The following is an 18,002-nucleotide window of genomic DNA, read 5'->3' on the forward strand; positions in this document are numbered from 1 at the left end:
GGATTAGTTAAACTGCATTCAGTTTTATTTAATTCACTTCCAAAGTGGATTAAGCTAAACTGAATTAAAACTGTTTTAATTCAAAATGACTGGGTCCACACAGGGGTTTAATTCAGTTTAACTAAACCAGTTTTAGTTCACACCTTAGTTTGGATTAATTTTTTTGAGTGTTTCCATGTAGACAAGCCCATGTGACAGGCCATCGTACGCGATGGACAGATCACCCTGCCAAATATGGCCGGAGTTGCAAAGAATGCAGATGGAGAGCTCATGCAAAGACAACTCATATCTCTTATGCTGTGCTGCTTCAGATTCTTGGCAACTTTTAACTCCCAATCCTGAGACTGAGGGCAGGTCTACACTAGAAGCTCTACATCGGTGCAGCTGCAGCATGTCTGGTGAAGATGCTGTATGCCAACAGGAGAGCATTCTCCCATTGGCATAATTACTCCACTTCCGTGAGAGGCAGAACCTTTGCCGACATAGCGCCAGTGTGGACAGTACTTAGGTTTCTTTGAATTGCATTGCTCAGGAGGGTATCATTTTCACACCCCTGGCAATATAAGTTAGATCAACTTAAGCAGTAGTGTAGACCTGCCCTGAGTTGAGAGCATTAATCCAGGCTTTACGATAGCCTTTTCTGCATGCCATAGGTAGTAAACTGATGGGGTTGGCATCTGTTCAGCTAGGCTCATTTTGTGGGTTTTGTTGCTTGGAATGGACTGGTGAAAAGAAGATCTCTTGCTCCCTGGTACTGTAAGAAGGGTGAGCTTCAGGTCAATAAATGGTGTAAAGTACTAACAGAGACAAAGCTGTCATGTAGTGATCAGCATCACACATTTATATATCATGGTTCCTTCAAGCTTCTTGGATGGATGGATGTCAATTTTGGGAGCAGGAAGAGGCCACTCCATATATTTTAAATGACAGCAATACTCCTGGGAAGGAGGGGAAATAATTCAAAATACTGGTAGGCTCAGGTTCGTTTGGATTTGAAAGGATCTGTAGTGGAACTATCCTTCAGCCATTACAATGTGGAAATACTGATTTATTTATAGTGTTGTATTTAGTGTATTTAATATTGTCATTTACAGAGTTCCATAAAAAGAAAAGGAGTACTTGTGGCACCTTAGAGACTAACCAGTTTATTTGAGATTGAGCTTTCGTGAGCTACAGCTCACTTCATCCATAAGTTCCATAAGTGTGCATTGTTCTTTACAGATATAAATAGGACAAGGGGCCAAAGTTAGCCTTGGTGTTAGGGGTACACATTCACTGAAGACAGTGGAGTTGCACTCACTTAAGCAGGGTTGAATTTGGTCCAAGAAGCTTGCAGTCTAATACAGAGGTAACGTTAGAGTAGGATGCAAAGTTAGATGATCCCATATGAAGGGATATTCAGTAAGCAAGCTTTCCTTCAGCTATACCCCCTCTTCAGACTAGGGAAAACCTGTGAAACAACTGGTCATTATGTGACCTGCCTGGTTTTAATATGCAGTGTGAAAACCTCTGGTCATAGCTGGGCAGATAGTTACTGTTCTTATTGTCAGGTTTCAGAGTAACAGCCGTGTTAGTCTGTATTCGCAAAAAGAAAAGGAGTACTTAGTCTCTAAGGTGCCACAAGTACTCCTTTTCTTTTTGTTCTTATTGTGGTGCTGTTTTGATTTTGGCTTTTTTGTAATGCACTTGCAGCACTGCACTCTATTTACTAGTCATAGTTTACAGAATGATCATGAGTCACTAATTGCACCAATTAAGAGTCTTTAAATGCTGTTCCTTTGTCCTTATTTTCTCCTCAAGATGAAGAGGCAGGAAGTTGGAAACACCCAGCAATCTCTTGGTGACTTCTGACTTTTAAGCATTCATAAGATTTAATTAATCAGTTAAATTAACAAGCTAATTTGATTGAGAATTATTTTATAAAACAAAACGAACCTCCTCACCCACCACTTCTTTGTTTTGGAACAATGATAAATTCTGAATGTGAAAAAGTTTCCCTAACTTTTTTAAAAATCATGGTTAAAATACTTTAATAGTGACATTTTCAGGAATTTAAAAGAAAAATCTACATACAAATATAAAATAACTTCTACCCTCTTCTACTCTGTAGGTACCATCATGTTGAAAATATCCATGGGTCATAACTGTACCACTTAGTAATCTAGCAATGTGCCAGGTCAGTTGTCATGTGCAAAATATTTAGTGGCTTATTGCAGGTTTCCCTTGTTTGGCAATGAATATTGTTTATTTATGAACAACAAATCATAGCTGCGGATGTACCTGAGAATACTGGGAAAAATTAAACACTGCAGCATCCTTGCCTATTCCCCCAACCCAAGGTTTGAATTTTTTCTTGTGTTTCATTCCACCTCCAAATGCTTGGGCTTATGTTGCCTTAGTGTGACAGAGTTGGCTGTTTGTACAAAAGGCACCAGGAGCAGAAGAACAGCGACAAACTGTTAATTTGTTAGAAACCACAGCTTGAATAGTATAACATGTCAGACCTGGATGTTCAGTCAAAAAATGGAAGGCCTTGATATTAAAATACAAATAGACAAAAGGCAATTTAAAGGTTTTTGTATCATTAAATCTGCTGGTGTGCTCAACTATTAGTTATCAGTTCTTTGTATATATGCCTTGTTGCTATGTCTTGTGTAATATCTTTATTGCTTGGGTTCAAAGTTTCAGATAGTGAGACATGAAATGGCCTGTCTTGGGGAAACATGCAAACAACATTTTTTTCTCTTGCTGTTGGACCTAACCAAGGGTGTGGTGAGCAAGTCTATACCAGAAAATAGCATGCTAGCTCTCCTGGCAGCTCAGGCTGCCAGCCTCATCATTTGCCTCCCTAAGTCTCTGTTCTCTGGTTCTGGGGAGTAACATGGGGGAGCCTGCACTGTAATTCATCTAATGACTCCTTATGGAGAAAGCTGGAGAGCAAGAGGAAGCAGCAGGCAGGCTCCAAAAGGACAGGGAGATAGAAAACAATATCTGGCACCAGTCCGCACCTGCAACAAAATAGAAAATTTGGTGGCAAAAGTGTTGAAATCTGTCATGTCTTAGAAAAATGCCAAATTCTGCAACAACAGAATAGCAGAGTCCATAGGGCCCTTGTTGAGGTGAAGGGGCAATTCATATCTCAGAGTTATTGTTTCAGGTTCTCTGCAGACTCAAGCAGGCATCACTGCATTGGCTATGCTCACAAAATATGTGGGCTGCAGCCTATAATGAATTTCTGATCTTCCAAGCATTGCTGCTCTCTTCTTTTTGTTTTTAAATTTAGGGCAGAGAGGGGAAGAAAGAAGCTTTTAGTTTTGGAATATAAATTCTGGTTGTTTTTCAGTTTCTGTCATAATCAAGTCATTTTGTTTTCTGTGGTATAGTTTCACAATCAAATATCTGGGTCTGTTCCCAGTGCTAGGTTGGGGGAATAGAGCGCTATGCACCCTGTCTATTTTCATAGTCTGACACATTTAAAAAAAACACAACAAAATTCACATTTAAAAAAATTAAAAACACACTTTAAAAATATGTAAATTAACTGCATTCACTACCTATTTATTTTCAAACACATGCTTTGAATTCTGAAAAAAGTCATTGCAATTAAATTTTTATTTAGGACACTAGCCAGTTTCCACTGAAGATAATAGGGAGTCCCTTTATCTGATGTTTGGTGTGCCAGAATGAAAATTGCTCACTGTATGTATATTGGCCTGCTACATGGCAATTAGCTTAGCCTAGAGAGCATAACAAATGGGTCAATGAGAATTTTGCCCCAGTATCTGAGGATAAATTGACCTATTATGTGTGTCAGCCTATCAAAAACCAGGTTATCTATATTTTCTTTTTAAAGCTTATGGTTGGGAAATCTTTTTCATGTGTAAATAATGATCAGTCATGCAGCTATCTGATTGGCACACTTTTCCACAATTCATCTAAATAAATGTTGTCTTTAAAAATTTCCTTTTATTATCATTATTTATAAAAATGATAGCATGTATATGTGTATAAATAACACACACCTCTATATTCTGGCATCATGAAAATAATTCAGTTATTGTTCTCGCACTCATGAGTGATTGCTCCTCTTATATGACAAATGAATTGACAAATTACGATAACTAGAAGCAAATTAGTTGATTATCACTGACACCAGATTTTCAAACAGTTGGTGTCACAAATAAAGTATGTGCTGTAAGACGTCCACCAGCAGGAAACTCAGAAATGTTGGCTTCAATCCAAAACTTTGTCTCAAAAATAATTTGTAGATTGTATAGTTTGAAAGAAGATTTTCATCCTAGGAACTTCCAGAATTCTAGGGTGAGCAAAATAGATGATCCTTCTTTTGGAACACACCTTCTCCTATCCCCCCCCATCCCCCGACAAGCCCTTCCACCTCTGCCATGTCAAAATGATTTGGAGAGACTGGAACTGTGGCAAATGATTGTAAAGACAAAATTAGGGAGTCCACATTTATTACTTACTAGTGACTTCCATATAAAATGTGTTGAGTTTATAGGTAAAATTATGTTTTCTAATTTCAAGCCCTACAAACTCAACCAGAAATCTCTGTTCTCTTGGATTCTCTTGTTGTTCTCCAGTAATAGAGATTCTGTAATTGGAACTTAGTTAGCATTCTGTTGCAGCTATGAGCCAGAACAAAATCTTGCTCATTTTCCCATAGGGGTGGGTGTATGGGGGTGTATGTGTGTGTGTGTGGGGGGGTGCACACAAAAGTATGGAGTAGTAACAATTTATTTTAGTCAGTGAAACACTTGGAATATAAACATGTTTATTGGTTTAGACGGTGCCACTTCTAGATAGACAAGGTGGGCGAGGTGTAATATCTTTTATTGGATCAACTTCTGTTGGTGAGAGAGACAAGCTTTTGCACTTACACAGAGCTCTTCTTCAGGCCAAGCTTGAACACTTGTTGGTCTAATAAAAGATAGTACCTCACCCACCTTGTCTCGCTAATATCCTGGGACCACCATGGCTACAAAAACACTGCATACCACTTCTAGATAGTCACATTTCTGACCAGAACTTCAGTGTAACAACCTCTTTCTATAAAGGACTAATCCAGAAATTAGACTTTTATCTCCTAGCTAAGAAAGTCAGTGACAGGAAATCTATTGATGAACTTCTGAGTGGTGTTATTAGAAATGACAGAATCTGGAAGGACCAACCACAGTGATAAGGGTGTTTGAGTGAGCTTGGCTTGGGTGTCCCTCATCAACCAGTTGTTGCTAAAAGGAATGAAGTTTTAGCCATAATCTATAGTGCGTTAAGAGCAGTAATATTGAAGTTGTATCTGCAGTCAGTTAAGAATAGTTGAGATAGTTTAAAAACTATACATTTTATTTTGCACTATGCACAATTTGCCATGCTAGAGGAAGGCATGTAAGTCACTTTTTATTTATTTCATAACTGAGGGTATGTCTACAATACGAAATTAGGTCGAATTTATAGAAGTCGGTTTTTTTGAAATCGGTTTTATATATTCGAGTGTGTGTGTCCCCACAGAAAATGCTCTAAGTGCATTAAGTGCATTAACTCGGCGGAGCGCTTCCACAGTACCGAGGCAAGCGTCGACTTCCAGAGCGTTGCACTGTGGGTAGCTATCCCACAGTTCCCGCAGTCTCCGCTGCCCATTGGAATTCTGGGTTGATATCCCAATGCCTGATGGGGCTAAAACATTGTCGCGGGTGGTTCTGGGTACATATCGTCAGGACCCCGTTCCCACCCTCCCTCCCCCCGTGAAAGCAAGGGCAGACAATCATTTCGCGCCTTTTTTGTCTGCTGCCAGCCAAAGATGTAAAGGATAGATGGAGTGGGTCAGAACAAGAAATAGACCAGATTTGTTTTGTACTCATTTTCCTCCTCCCCTGTCTAGATCACACTGCAGTCAGTCACAGAGAAGGCGCAGCGAGGTTAATCTAGCCATGTATCAATCAGAGGCCAGGCTAACCTCCTTGTTCCAATAACAACGATAACTTTGGTGCACCATTTCTTATTGGAACCCTCCATGCAGTCCTGCCTGAAATACTCCTTGATGTACAGGCACACCCTTTGTTGATTTTAGCTCCCTGAAGCCAATCCTGTAAGCCGTGTCGTCAGTCGCCCCTCCCTCCGTCAGAGCAACGGCAGACAATCGTTCCGCGCCTTTTTTCTATGCGGACGCCATACCAAGGCAAGCATGGAGGCCGCTGAGCTCATTTTGGCAATTAGGAGCACATCAACCACCACACGCATTATCCAGCAGTATATGCAGCACCAGAACATGGCAACGCGATACCGGGCGAGGAGGCGACGTCAGCGCGGTCCCGTGAGTGATCAGGACATGGACACAGATTTCTCTGAAAGCATGGGCCCTGCCAATGCATGCATCATGGTGCTAATGGGGCAGGTTCATGCTGTGGAACGCCGATTCTGGGCTCGGGAAACAAGCACAGACTGGTGGGACCGCATAGTGTTGCAGGTCTGGGACGATTCCCAGTGGCTGCGAAACTTTTGCATGTGTAAGGGCACTTTCATGGAACTTTGTGACTTGCTTTCCCCTGCCCTGAAGCGCATGAATACCAGGATGAGAGCAGCCCTCACAGTTGAGAAGCGAGTGGCGATAGCCCTGTGGAAGCTTGCAACGCCAGACAGCTACCGGTCAGTTGGGAATCAATTTGGAGTGGGCAAATCTACTGTGGGGGCTGCTGTGATGCAAGTAGCTCACGCAATCAAAGATCTGCTGATATCAAGGGTAGTGACCCTGGGAAATGTGCAGGTCATAGTGGATGGCTTTGCTGCAATGGGATTCCCTAACTGTGGTGGGGCTATAGACGGAACCCATATCCCTATCTTGGCACCAGAGCACCAAGCCGGCGAGTACATAAACCGCAAGGGGTACTTTTCGATAGTGCTGCAAGCTCTGGTGGATCACAAGGGACGTTTCACCAACATCAACGTGGGATGGCCGGGAAAGGTGCATGATGCTCGCATCTTCAGGAACTCTGGTCTGTTTCAAAAGCTGCAGGAAGGGACTTTCTTCCCAGACCAGAAAATAACTGTTGGGGATGTTGAAATGCCTATATGTATCCTTGGGGACCCAGCCTACCCCTTAATGCCATGGCTCATGAAGCCGTACACAGGCAGCCTGGACAGTGGTCAGGAGCTGTTCAACTACAGGCTGAGCAAGTGCAGAATGGTGGTAGAATGTGCATTTGGACGTTTAAAGGCGCGCTGGCGCAGTTTACTGACTCGCTTAGACCTCAGCGAAACCAATATTCCCACTGTTATTACTGCTTGCTGTGTGCTCCACAATATCTGTGAGAGTAAGGGGGAGACGTTTATGGCGGGGTGGGAGATTGAGGCAAATCGCCTGGCTGCTGGTTACGCGCAGCCAGACACCAGGGCGGTTAGAAGAGCTCAGGAGGGCGCGGTACGCATCAGAGAAGCTTTGAAAACCAGTTTCATGACTGGCCAGGCTACAGTGTTAAAGTTCTGTTTGTTTCTCCTTGATGAAACCCCCCGCCCCTTGGTTCACTCTACTTCCCTGTAAGCTAACCACCCTCCCCTCCTCCCTTTAATCACCGCTTGCAGAGGCAATAAAGTCATTGCTGCTTCACAGTCATGCATTCGTTATTCATTCATCACACAAATAGGGAGATGACTACCAAGGTATCCCAGGAGGGGTGGTGGAGGAGGGAAGGAAAATGCCACACAGCACTTTAAGCACAGCACTTTAAAAGTTTACAACTTTAAAATTTATTGAATGACAGCCTTCTTTTTTTTGGGCAATCCTCTGTGGTGGAGTGGCTGGTTGGCCGGAGGTCCCCCCACCGCGTTCTTGGGCGTCTGGGTGTGGAGGCTATGGAACTTGGGGAGGAGGGCGGTTGGTTACAGAGGGGCAGCAGTGGCAGTCTGTGCTCCAGCTGCCTTTGCTGCAGCTCAACCATACACTGGAGCATTCTGGTTTGGTCCTGCAGCAGCCTCAGCATTGAATCCTGCCTCCTCTCATCACGCTGCCGCCACATTTGAGCTTCAGCCCTGTCTTCAGCCCGCCACTTACTCTCTTCAGCCCGCCACCTCTCCTCCCGGTCATTTTGTGCTTTCCTGCACTCTGACATTATTTGCCTCCACGCATTCGTCTGTGCTCTGTCAGTGTGGGAGGACAGCATGAGCTCGGAGAACATTTCATCGCGAGTGCGTTTTTTTTTTTTCTTTCTAAGCTTCACTAGCCTCTGGGAAGGAGAAGATCCTGTGATCATTGAAACACATGCAGCTGGTGGAGAAAAAAAAAGGGACAGCGGTATTTAAAAAGAGACATTTTATAAAACAGTCGCTACACTCTTTCAGGGTAAACCTTGCTGTTAACATTACATACATTGCACATGTGCTTTCGTTACAAGGTCGCATTTTGCCTCCTCCCACCGCGTGACTACCCCCTCAACCTTCCCCCCTCCCTGTGGCTAACAGCGGGCAACATTTCTGTTCAGCCACAGGCAAACAGCCCAGCAGGAATGGGCTATACTGAGTGTCCCTGAAGAAAAGCACCCTATTTCAACCAGGTGACCATGAATTATATCTCACTCTCCTGAGGATAACAGAGAGAGAGAGAGAACGGATTTTGGTTGAATGCCAGCAAACATACACTGCAATGCTTTGTTCTACAGTGATTCCCGAGTATGTGTTACTGGCCTGGAGTGATAAAAGTGTCCTACCATGAAGGACGAAATAAGGCTGCCCTCCCCAGAAACCTTTTGCAAAGGCTTTAGGACTACATCTAGGAGAACCGCAAATGCCAGGGCAAAGTAATCCTTTCACATGCTTGCTTTTAAACCATGTATAGCATTTTAAAAGGTACACTCACCAGAGGTCCCTTCTCCGCCTGCTGGGTCCAGGAGGCAGCCTTGGGTGGGTTCGGGGGGTACTGGCTCCAGGTCTAGGGTGAGAAACAGTTCCTGGCTGTCGGGAAAACCGGTTTCTCCGCTTGCTTGCTGTGAGCTATCTACAACCTCCTCCTCATCATCATCTTCTTCGTCCCCAAAACCTGCTTCCGTATTGCCTCCATCTCCATTGAAGGAGTCAAACAACACGGCTGGGATAGTGGTGGCTGAACCCCCTAAAATGGCATGCAGCTCATCATAGAAGCGGCATGTTTGGGGCTCTGACCCAGAGCGGCTGTTCGCCTCTCTGGTTTTCTGGTAGGCTTGCCTCAGCTCCTTCAGTTTCACGCGGCACTGCTTCGGGTCCCTGTTATGGCCTCTGTCCTTCATGCCCTGGGAGATTTTCACAAAGGTTTTGGCATTTCGAAAACTGGAACGGAGTTCTGATAGCACGGATTCCTCTCCCCAAACAGCGATCAGATCCCGTACCTCCCGTTCGGTCCATGCTGGAGCTCTTTTGCGATTCTGGGACTCCATCATGGTCACCTGTGCTGATGAGCTCTGCATGGTCACCTGCAGCTTGCCACGCTGGCCAAACAGGAAATGAGATTCAAAAGTTCGCGGTTCTTTTCCTGTCTACCTGGCCAGTGCATCTGAGTTGAGAGTGCTGTCCAGAGTGGTCAGAATGGAGCACTCTGGGATAGCTCCCGGAGGCCAATACCATCGAATTGTGTCCACAGTACCCCAAATTCGAGCTGGGAACGTCGATTTAAGCGCTAATCCACTTGTCAGGGGTGGAGTAAGGAAATCGATTTTAAGAGCCCTTTAAGTCGAAATAAAGGGCTTCACTGTGTGGACGGGTGCAGGTTTAAATCGATTTAACGTTGCTAAATTCGACCTAAAGTCCTAGTGTAGACCAGGGCTGAGTGCCATGTGACCTTTCCCTTCTAAATATTTAGTCACAATTGTCTTATCTCATGAATTTTGTTCACAAGATCAAAAATGTTTAAAACTTCAAATATGAGCATACATTACTTTAGTGGAAGGGTTGGGGAAGAAGAAAGAGACATTTAACATACCAAGAAGTGTTAGAGATCTCCTCCTGACCTGTACACCCAGCACATGATAAATTTTTAGTTTTCTCTAAGCTCAGTAGATTCTTTGGCTGAATCTTGTTGGGCTACTCATTCTTGGAATGTGTTTTTTATTTCAGTAAGTTGTAACCGGTTACAGCAGAATGAGTACTTATTGCATATTGAGTGATCTTGTCTCCAAATCAAAGTAAGCAATTTTGGTTTCAGTAAAATGTCATAGTTCAGAATAGCCATACAAATTGTACTGAGATTGATTACCTACCTATATAAGTGCCAGAGGTGTGCAAGGTATTTTACGACAAGGCCTGCATAAGATCCTGTGGCTAATATAATTCATACAGATAACACATCATTAGTACATGAGTGGGTGGCTAAGGTAAGTAGAATGGAACTGATGGGGAAGTTCTTGGGAGACCATTTTTGTTTTAGTGTATGTAAATCCTGATTTGCAATTACTTGAGTTATGTTAGGTTCTTGGTTCATTTGTTTTATAATCCAGTCCTATTCAGGAGCAGGAGTGGCAATGGGGAGTGCCAGAGTGCAGACCAACAATAAATTGGCAGGGATGTTGTATTTATACAATGAGTACATTTGGATATAACTGGTTGTCACAGATCCTAGCAAGCAATTCTTCCTGGCCACCCACTAGAACCAGTGTGAGAGGAATCAAAAGCCTCTGTGCTTGGGCTCTCCTGGGGTGTATTAAGCTTCTGGAGCCTCAGCAGGCTGCAGCACTGGCTCCTCCCTGGGCCTTTCTATCACATTTCCTGGGTACTGACCCTCAATCTGCTATCACTCCTCAGAAATGGGGCTCCTCAGCCCACCTGTCCTAGGCTCCCAGGATTAGTGCTGGCCTGTGAGATACCCCAGTTACTCAAACACACACCTCTCCAAGAGTTCTATCCCAAAGGTGTGAAATTTCTGGTTATAGTTTAACTCTCTTAGGGGCACACAGCGGTTGTCAAGCAGTCAACACACACAAACTATGCACAGAGTCTAACAACTTCATGTTCTTTTATGGTTAAAGTACAATAGAGTACAGATTATACAAACCACAAACACTAAACGCATGTCCCCACCTCAGTTTCCTCACCACTTCAGGGCATTCTTTGGGGCTGGATTGTAGTCCCTTGGGGCCATCTGGGTGCAGGAAAGCAGGTAGGGCTCCTTTGCCCTATGAGGCTCCTACATGCTGGGTGACCTCCTTCTCCTGGAGCCCATTACTCAGCTTCTGACCCCTTCTTTCTCTTGCCTCATGCTTCCTCTTCTTGTCTGACTCCCCTATTCCTGTGTATTTCTTTATTTTAACCTCTCTTGGTCACCTGATCTCTTTTGTTCCACTGCTTCTACCACCCCCACTATCTTTGGAGGTGTTAAGCTAAAACTGGATTTCTAAAACTTCAGCTACTTTTTATCATGACCTTTGTGAGTTTGAGTACTATTGTTAACCTTAAGTATTTCCCACTTTCCCGGTCTTGTGTGTATCTGCTACAGGCCCTATCAGCAATAGTGGATCCACATGCATATAGGCACTCATAATACAGCAGTTCTTCATAATACAGTTTCATAAATCAATCTGAATTCATAAGTTGTACAGATATAGCCCTGATTCATCACACTTGTATGAAAATATTTAAACTAAAAACATATTAATTTTTTTAGCAGAGATTTCAAATGTACCATGTGGTGCTTCAAAATATATTCTTCAAAATTCTGCTCTCAAATCAGTCTCTGATCCATCCAGTGCATCTCTAACTGTGTATTCTGTCTTATAGGAACTCTACATGAGTAGGGAGAGTGGAATATAGGCTTTCATATCCATCCTGAAGTATGAGAGCAGAACTTCACCTTAAATGCTATACTCTAATCAGTGATTCCCAAACTTTATTCATTCACATTCAACCTTCAAATTTTTTTTGTGAAGTCAACATCAAGCTCGTGTATCACAGTTTGGAACCTCCGCTCTAAGAGATTAGCATGCTATAACTCCCCATTTTTGTTACTTCTTTAGACACAAACAGGGCAAGGTGTTGAATGCAGACTAAATGTCTAGTAAGCAAGATCACAACTTGAATCCAGTTCATCCCTGTCTCAAAGATGTATTTCTAGTCTGTCGGAGTTGCAGATGCATAATTCATATAGGCTATATTTAACCCTTGGCTAATTTCATAGGTAGAACTACATTTAAGAGTGTGTTTTATTTGTCTCAATGTGTCTTATCATTGCTTCCTAATGACTGTCTTACAGACAGTCATTTTAGTATAAAATGGAAGTAGCAATACTTTCCTACCCAGAATGAGTGGGTTGAGGTTCAATTGGGGGTCAGTTTTGGTGAGCGAGGAAAAGTGTTTCTTTCCCAAACTCTGCCAGTGTGAGATGCCTGTCACAGTTGATTGTGCAGATCTTAATATTACAAAGCACTTTTCTTTCATTCATTCTTTGATCAGTAATATTTCCTTAATTATTTTTCTCTGAACAGAAAATTTTTAAAACTGGAGATTCTAACAAGGATGGGCAGCTGGACTTCGAAGAATTTATGCAGTATCTTAAAGACCATGAGAAGAAAATGAAACTAGCCTTTAAGAGTCTGGACAAAAACAATGATGGTATGTCTTTATTTTCCCTGACCTTGAAAGAAAAATGTGTGGTACCAATTACTGAACTAGATTTCAGAATAATTCAGTATAAAATGGTTATTTCCCCAAAACATTCAAGGACCTAAATATATTGTTTGTAATGTAAATATTGTATGTAATAAATGGAGTATAAAGTTTGCTGAGAGGGAACTTGTATTGCTAATGTGGAACTTGTATCTTCTCCCATTAATTTCAATTGGAGTAGGAGCAGGCTCATAATTTTGATTGAGTATCCACATCATAGTCAAATGACTAATTATTCTCCTCCAGTTAACCCCCTTCAAGATGGTAGAACTAAGGAATTTTGCTCCGCAGCTGGAGGAGCTGTGAGGAGGTCTCTAGTTAGAAAATATATTTTCCCTCTTTGATAGAGGGAGACTGACTCACTAGGTGTTTGTGATGCACTTATGTATTACAAATATTGAGCAGATATAATCCAATTATATATCATTTAGGACTTCAGTGTAAAAGTGTATTAAATGGTCTGTGCTGCTTTGTTTGTACTAAATGATAGTTTAAAGACTTTCCAAATCTTTAAGTAGAACAAAGATCATTGTCATGTGAGTTTACATAACGAGATCTGAAGAAGCTTTTAACTTGTACATATTTTCTTTTAATGCTTTAAGGAAAAATTGAAGCATCAGAGATTGTAGAGTCTCTCAAGTTATTGGGTATAAATATTTCAGAACAACAGGCAGAAAAGATTCTACAAAGGTCAGAAACCATTCTTATTTCTAGTCAGTGTTTGTGAGTTTGTGTATTCTTCAAATGATTGTTCATAAACATGTTTACATAATTCCAGATCAGATGTAAAAGGATAATTTTTTAAATCAAAGATAACTATTTATTGGCAAAGTAAAACACTGTCTAATTTTTATTTTCATATGCATTTAAGACTGAATCTGAGTTATGCTAATATTTAGGTATCACACCTATCTGCATAACCAACAGTAGTTGGCCTCCAGTTTAAGAATAGAAACATGATCTATTTTCCTTTCTTAGTGAACTAAAGAGCCATGCATACCCTTCCAAAGGTGATAGTATAGTAGAATCCCTATTATACTAAGTATTTGAGTTCATAAAATTGAAAGATTCATAAAACAGAACATCTCAAATTTACAGTAGGTATGGTGCATAAGTTGTAGTATGGTGCACTGCATTGTTTTCTTGTCCTGCAGAGTATGATTTCCAGTTCATGGAAGGCATTGGAAATGTGAAGGGATGTCAACTTGTTCTTCATTAACGTGACTTTTGTTATGTCCACTTACCCTTCCCCCCACCTCAGTTGGGAAAAATGGTTCGTTTTACTGACCATTCATAAGATTGGTATCCACTGCTGTACATGGATTTTCACACTCTTGTGTGAGGACTGGTTTGCATGGGTTCACAGGACTTCAAGTCTGAAAAAGTTTGCAGGTAGAGTGACCAGATATTTTATTTATTTTTACTATTTTCCAGACATAATTTAATATTTTGCATACTTTTGTTTTGTTTTATTTTCAGCATCGATGCTGATGGGACAATGTCAGTGGACTGGAATGAATGGCGGGATCACTTTTTATTTAACCCAGCAACAGACATTGAGGAAATAATCCGTTATTGGAAACATTCTACTGTAAGTTCAGCTTGTATTTTAAAGGAGATCTATTTTATGTAGCTGTGTGTGTGTGAGAGAGAGAGAGATTATCCTGCATCTTTGACTCCTCACCTGGATTCTGCTTCCAAATCCATCTCTGCCAGAACTAATTTTAGAACTTCAAGCCTTCTGAGAGGCTTTAGACAGCTGGTATAGTTTGTTTTTTTTCCTCCCAGATGTGGTGTTCTTATCCCATCTTCCTGCCCCAAGTATCCTTGTGTGTGTATGAGTATTTAGTCCTGGATCAGTGAAAAGTCTAAGGTCCAGTATCTTGCCAACCATTAGGACTAGAAATAAGAATTTTGTCCCTTTGGAGAGGCCTCACAAAACAATGTCACACAATAGTAAATCCTTTTTCTAGTTACTATGTGCATTTTATAATGGACTGTTGCTTTCATGTGATCATACAAGCTGGAGAAGTATTTTAGCTGTTTCAAAATGTTGGTATTGTGTTAGCAGTTTCATTTAACTAGCAATTTTATCATAAAGTTCACAAAATTGCTATTTTAATGTAGACTCTAGATAAGTGTTTGCACACATACATGTGCATGCTCTCTCCAGAATTTTAAGTAAGAATAGAATACGTAATGGCAGGAAGTAATGCACTACATTTGTCTCAGCCTTGGTAAGTCCAATTCCTCAAGAGTTGAGATCTTATTTTATTAATAATTCTTTGATATGCAAGCAATGCGAAGTTATAGGTAACCCTCCAGTGAAATATTGCATGTGCACAGATAAATAATTTGACAGAATGAACTTACCCTGATCATTTACAGGAAAGACCACATGGCTAAAAACTGTAATTACTTTAAATATAATGAGATCATTTGAATCCTGAAGGATCTGTCAGCCTTTTCATGATAAAAACTTGCTTATAGGTGTTTACAGTTTTGGTTGATTTGCAGTACATAGTCCCAACCTGAGAATAATTTTATAGTTAAAAGTTGGAGGAGAATAGTCTTTGACCTTTATTAAGCTATGAAACTGTAAGAAGAAAACAACGATTCATAGTTTTCTATTTTAAAACCAGGCTAAACGTATATGCCTGCCCTGGTTGAATTCACAGTGGGAGTATCACATGGTTAATAACATCCAGCTATCCTCTTAGATGACTCGCCAAAAGAAAACATGAGGCAAATATATGAAATTGGATAGTTCTGAGTCTATACTATTTAGTGAAAAATGCCCAAGACTTTTTCTGTTTCTTAAATGCTGAAAATTACAAGTTCTTTTTCTGGTTATTATGGAACCTCCTCATCTAATCCTAAATATTCAGTTTAGAAGTGTTCCATAAGATCTACAATTGTTGCAGTTGGCCTACTGTGAGAACTTGGAACCAGTTACCACAGCAATACAGGGGGTGCCCTACGTAGCCAAAATGTTTGAAATCTTGTTTCAGTTTCTCATGATAACAGCCTTTTGAAAACTCTTTTTATTTTAAAATTGAAGGCTCTTAGTTGTGATTGGACTCTGGTGAGCAGGAATCTAAATAGCATAGGAGTGTTGTGGGCTGGCTATTGTTGTAATGTTTATACAGTAAAATCCCAAAAGGTGACTTTAGCTTTTTCTTTTTCTTAGGCTTAGTTGTAAGGTGATATTAATGTCCAGTGCATATAAGGCCAAATTCTGGCAGGTGCTATTAATATAGGCACAAACTAGAACACCCAGTCAACATTTTCAAAAGTGACTGGTGATTTGGGGGGGCTCCATTTTGGGTGTCCAACTGGAAACCCCTTAAAGGGGCCAGATTTTCATGGCTGGTCTACACTTAAAAGTTAGCTTGGCTTAACTACATTGCTTAGGGCTGTGAAAAATTTCATGCCCTGTGCAATGTAATTAAGCCAACCCAAGCCCCGGTGTAGACATTGGTAGGTCGACAGAATTCGGTTGGAGAGGTGGATTTTCTACAGCAATGGAAGAACTCTTTCTGTTGCTGTAGTAAGTGTGTCTATGCTACAGTGGCACAGCTGTAGCTGTGCCGCTATAGTGTTTCTAGTGTAGGCATACTCTGAGTGTTGAGCACCCACCCTTTGGGAATCAGGCCCTTTTAAGAGGTCTCTAATTAGGCACCCAAAATCACTCATCACTTTCAAAAATGTATGTCTCAACATGCTAAGCACTATCCAGATGCAGAGAGAGAGTTCCTGCCCAGAAGAGCTTTTGCAGTCTAAATAAACAAGACAAAACGCTACATAGTGTACTATCTCCATTTTACAGATTGGGGGGGGGACTTGCGGCATTAAGAGTGGTAGCATCTAAAATTAAATTCAGCAACAGTATAAATATAACTCACTTTATTAAAGGAAAAAAATTAATCCTCCCACTCCCCAGCTACTTTGGCAGTAATTGCTTTCTCTTATTGGAAAGATTTTTCGCTCTCTCTTTTTAATGGCAAATGTAACTCTCATGGGAAACTGGATTTGTAGTATTAAATGGTGCAGTCCCTCTAATTTTTTATTACATATATGATATGATGAAAATGAAGGTGTGTATTTAAGTTTATTTATAAAAATCCATAGCCTTCTGTCATGGGAAACCTTACCCCTGTTGCCTTTGGTAATGTTCATTGTTGTTCAAGTTGAACAGTAAGTATTTTAAACTAAACACACATCTGGCAGGGAGATTTCAGACTTTCACAACTGAAGGATAGTCATAATGTCTCTTCAAAACAATCAGTAAAATTGTTGGTTGGAACAAGAAAGATCATAATGGATTAGTGAAATGAATCATATAATTAGGTGCTATATTAATTTATAAATAGAAAGCTATTTTTAAATGTGTGTGTCTGTAAAATACATGAATAAATTACCTTGAATGATTAATCTCTTGACAACATCTTTAAGAGATTATCAAACTAATCCGTAAAGGCTGCCTGGATGAAAGGTTAGTAGAATGTAAGCATTTTGGACTTGGACACTGTCTGGAAAGCTTTACTGAGCTTGACAAAATGTCTTCATTACAGCCATGCTCAAGAAAGGAGTTTGTCATAATTTTTAATGATGATGGTGCTGTCTTTGAAATGGTGGGTTTTGGGTGGTGGTGTTCTAAATACATTTAAAGGGAATAAAGGGTCACTTTTGATTTTTGTTGTATAGAATTGGTCTTACTTGAATTTATAACAATGGAATGAAATTACAGTATGTACATTACAGGTTATTGATGGCTATTTTTATGTCTTTAACGTAACTTTTTTATACACTGTCATTTGGTACGGTATCTATTTGTAGTCAAGCCTGTGTCAGAACTATCAGTAAAATCACTAAGTAGATGAAATAGGAAATATAGTCATTGCCCCTTTCTGCTTTGCATTGTGACAGGTGTTGGATATAGGAGATAGCTTGACTATCCCAGATGAATTCACAGAGGAAGAGAAAAAGTCTGGGCAGTGGTGGAGACAGCTGTTATCAGGAGGAGTGGCTGGTGCTGTTTCTCGAACAGGTACAGCACCACTAGATCGCCTTAAAGTCATGATGCAGGTGAGTTGCAACACTTAAGCAACTTTAAATTCTGGTAAATCACTTTTCCCATTTAGAATAATCTGGGCCATCTTGTGGCAGTTTTTTAGAGGAGTTCCAGCTGGCTGGGAGTTCTTGCAAACTAATAGCAGAATATATCATCTTACTTCTAGAGAGGCTCTCATTGTGCTTTTAAAACTGTTTCATAATTTGTATTGACTTAGGTCCTGATCCGCAAAGATAAACTACACCTAACTAGTCCTGTGGGCATAGTGGTTTGTAGGGTTAGGCCCTAATTTGTA

General features: G+C 40.9%; 1 protein-coding gene across 2 annotated transcripts in view; it reads left to right on the forward strand.

Moving 5' to 3' along the window:
- SLC25A24 (solute carrier family 25 member 24) overlaps nt 1-18,002 on the forward strand; it is a 40,196-nt gene that overhangs the window by 11,390 nt on the left and 10,804 nt on the right. For both annotated transcript variants that reach the window (XM_073356845.1, XM_073356844.1), the window contains exons 2-5: nt 12,453-12,579; nt 13,236-13,323; nt 14,113-14,224; nt 17,563-17,721. In XM_073356845.1, coding sequence (XP_073212946.1) covers nt 12,453-12,579; nt 13,236-13,323; nt 14,113-14,224; nt 17,563-17,721 — 486 coding nt within the window. The remainder of the gene's footprint in view (nt 1-12,452; nt 12,580-13,235; nt 13,324-14,112; nt 14,225-17,562; nt 17,722-18,002) is intronic.

Source organism: Lepidochelys kempii, chromosome 8 (assembly GCF_965140265.1).
Source record: "Lepidochelys kempii isolate rLepKem1 chromosome 8, rLepKem1.hap2, whole genome shotgun sequence".
NCBI classification, from domain to species: domain Eukaryota; kingdom Metazoa; phylum Chordata; order Testudines; family Cheloniidae; genus Lepidochelys; species Lepidochelys kempii.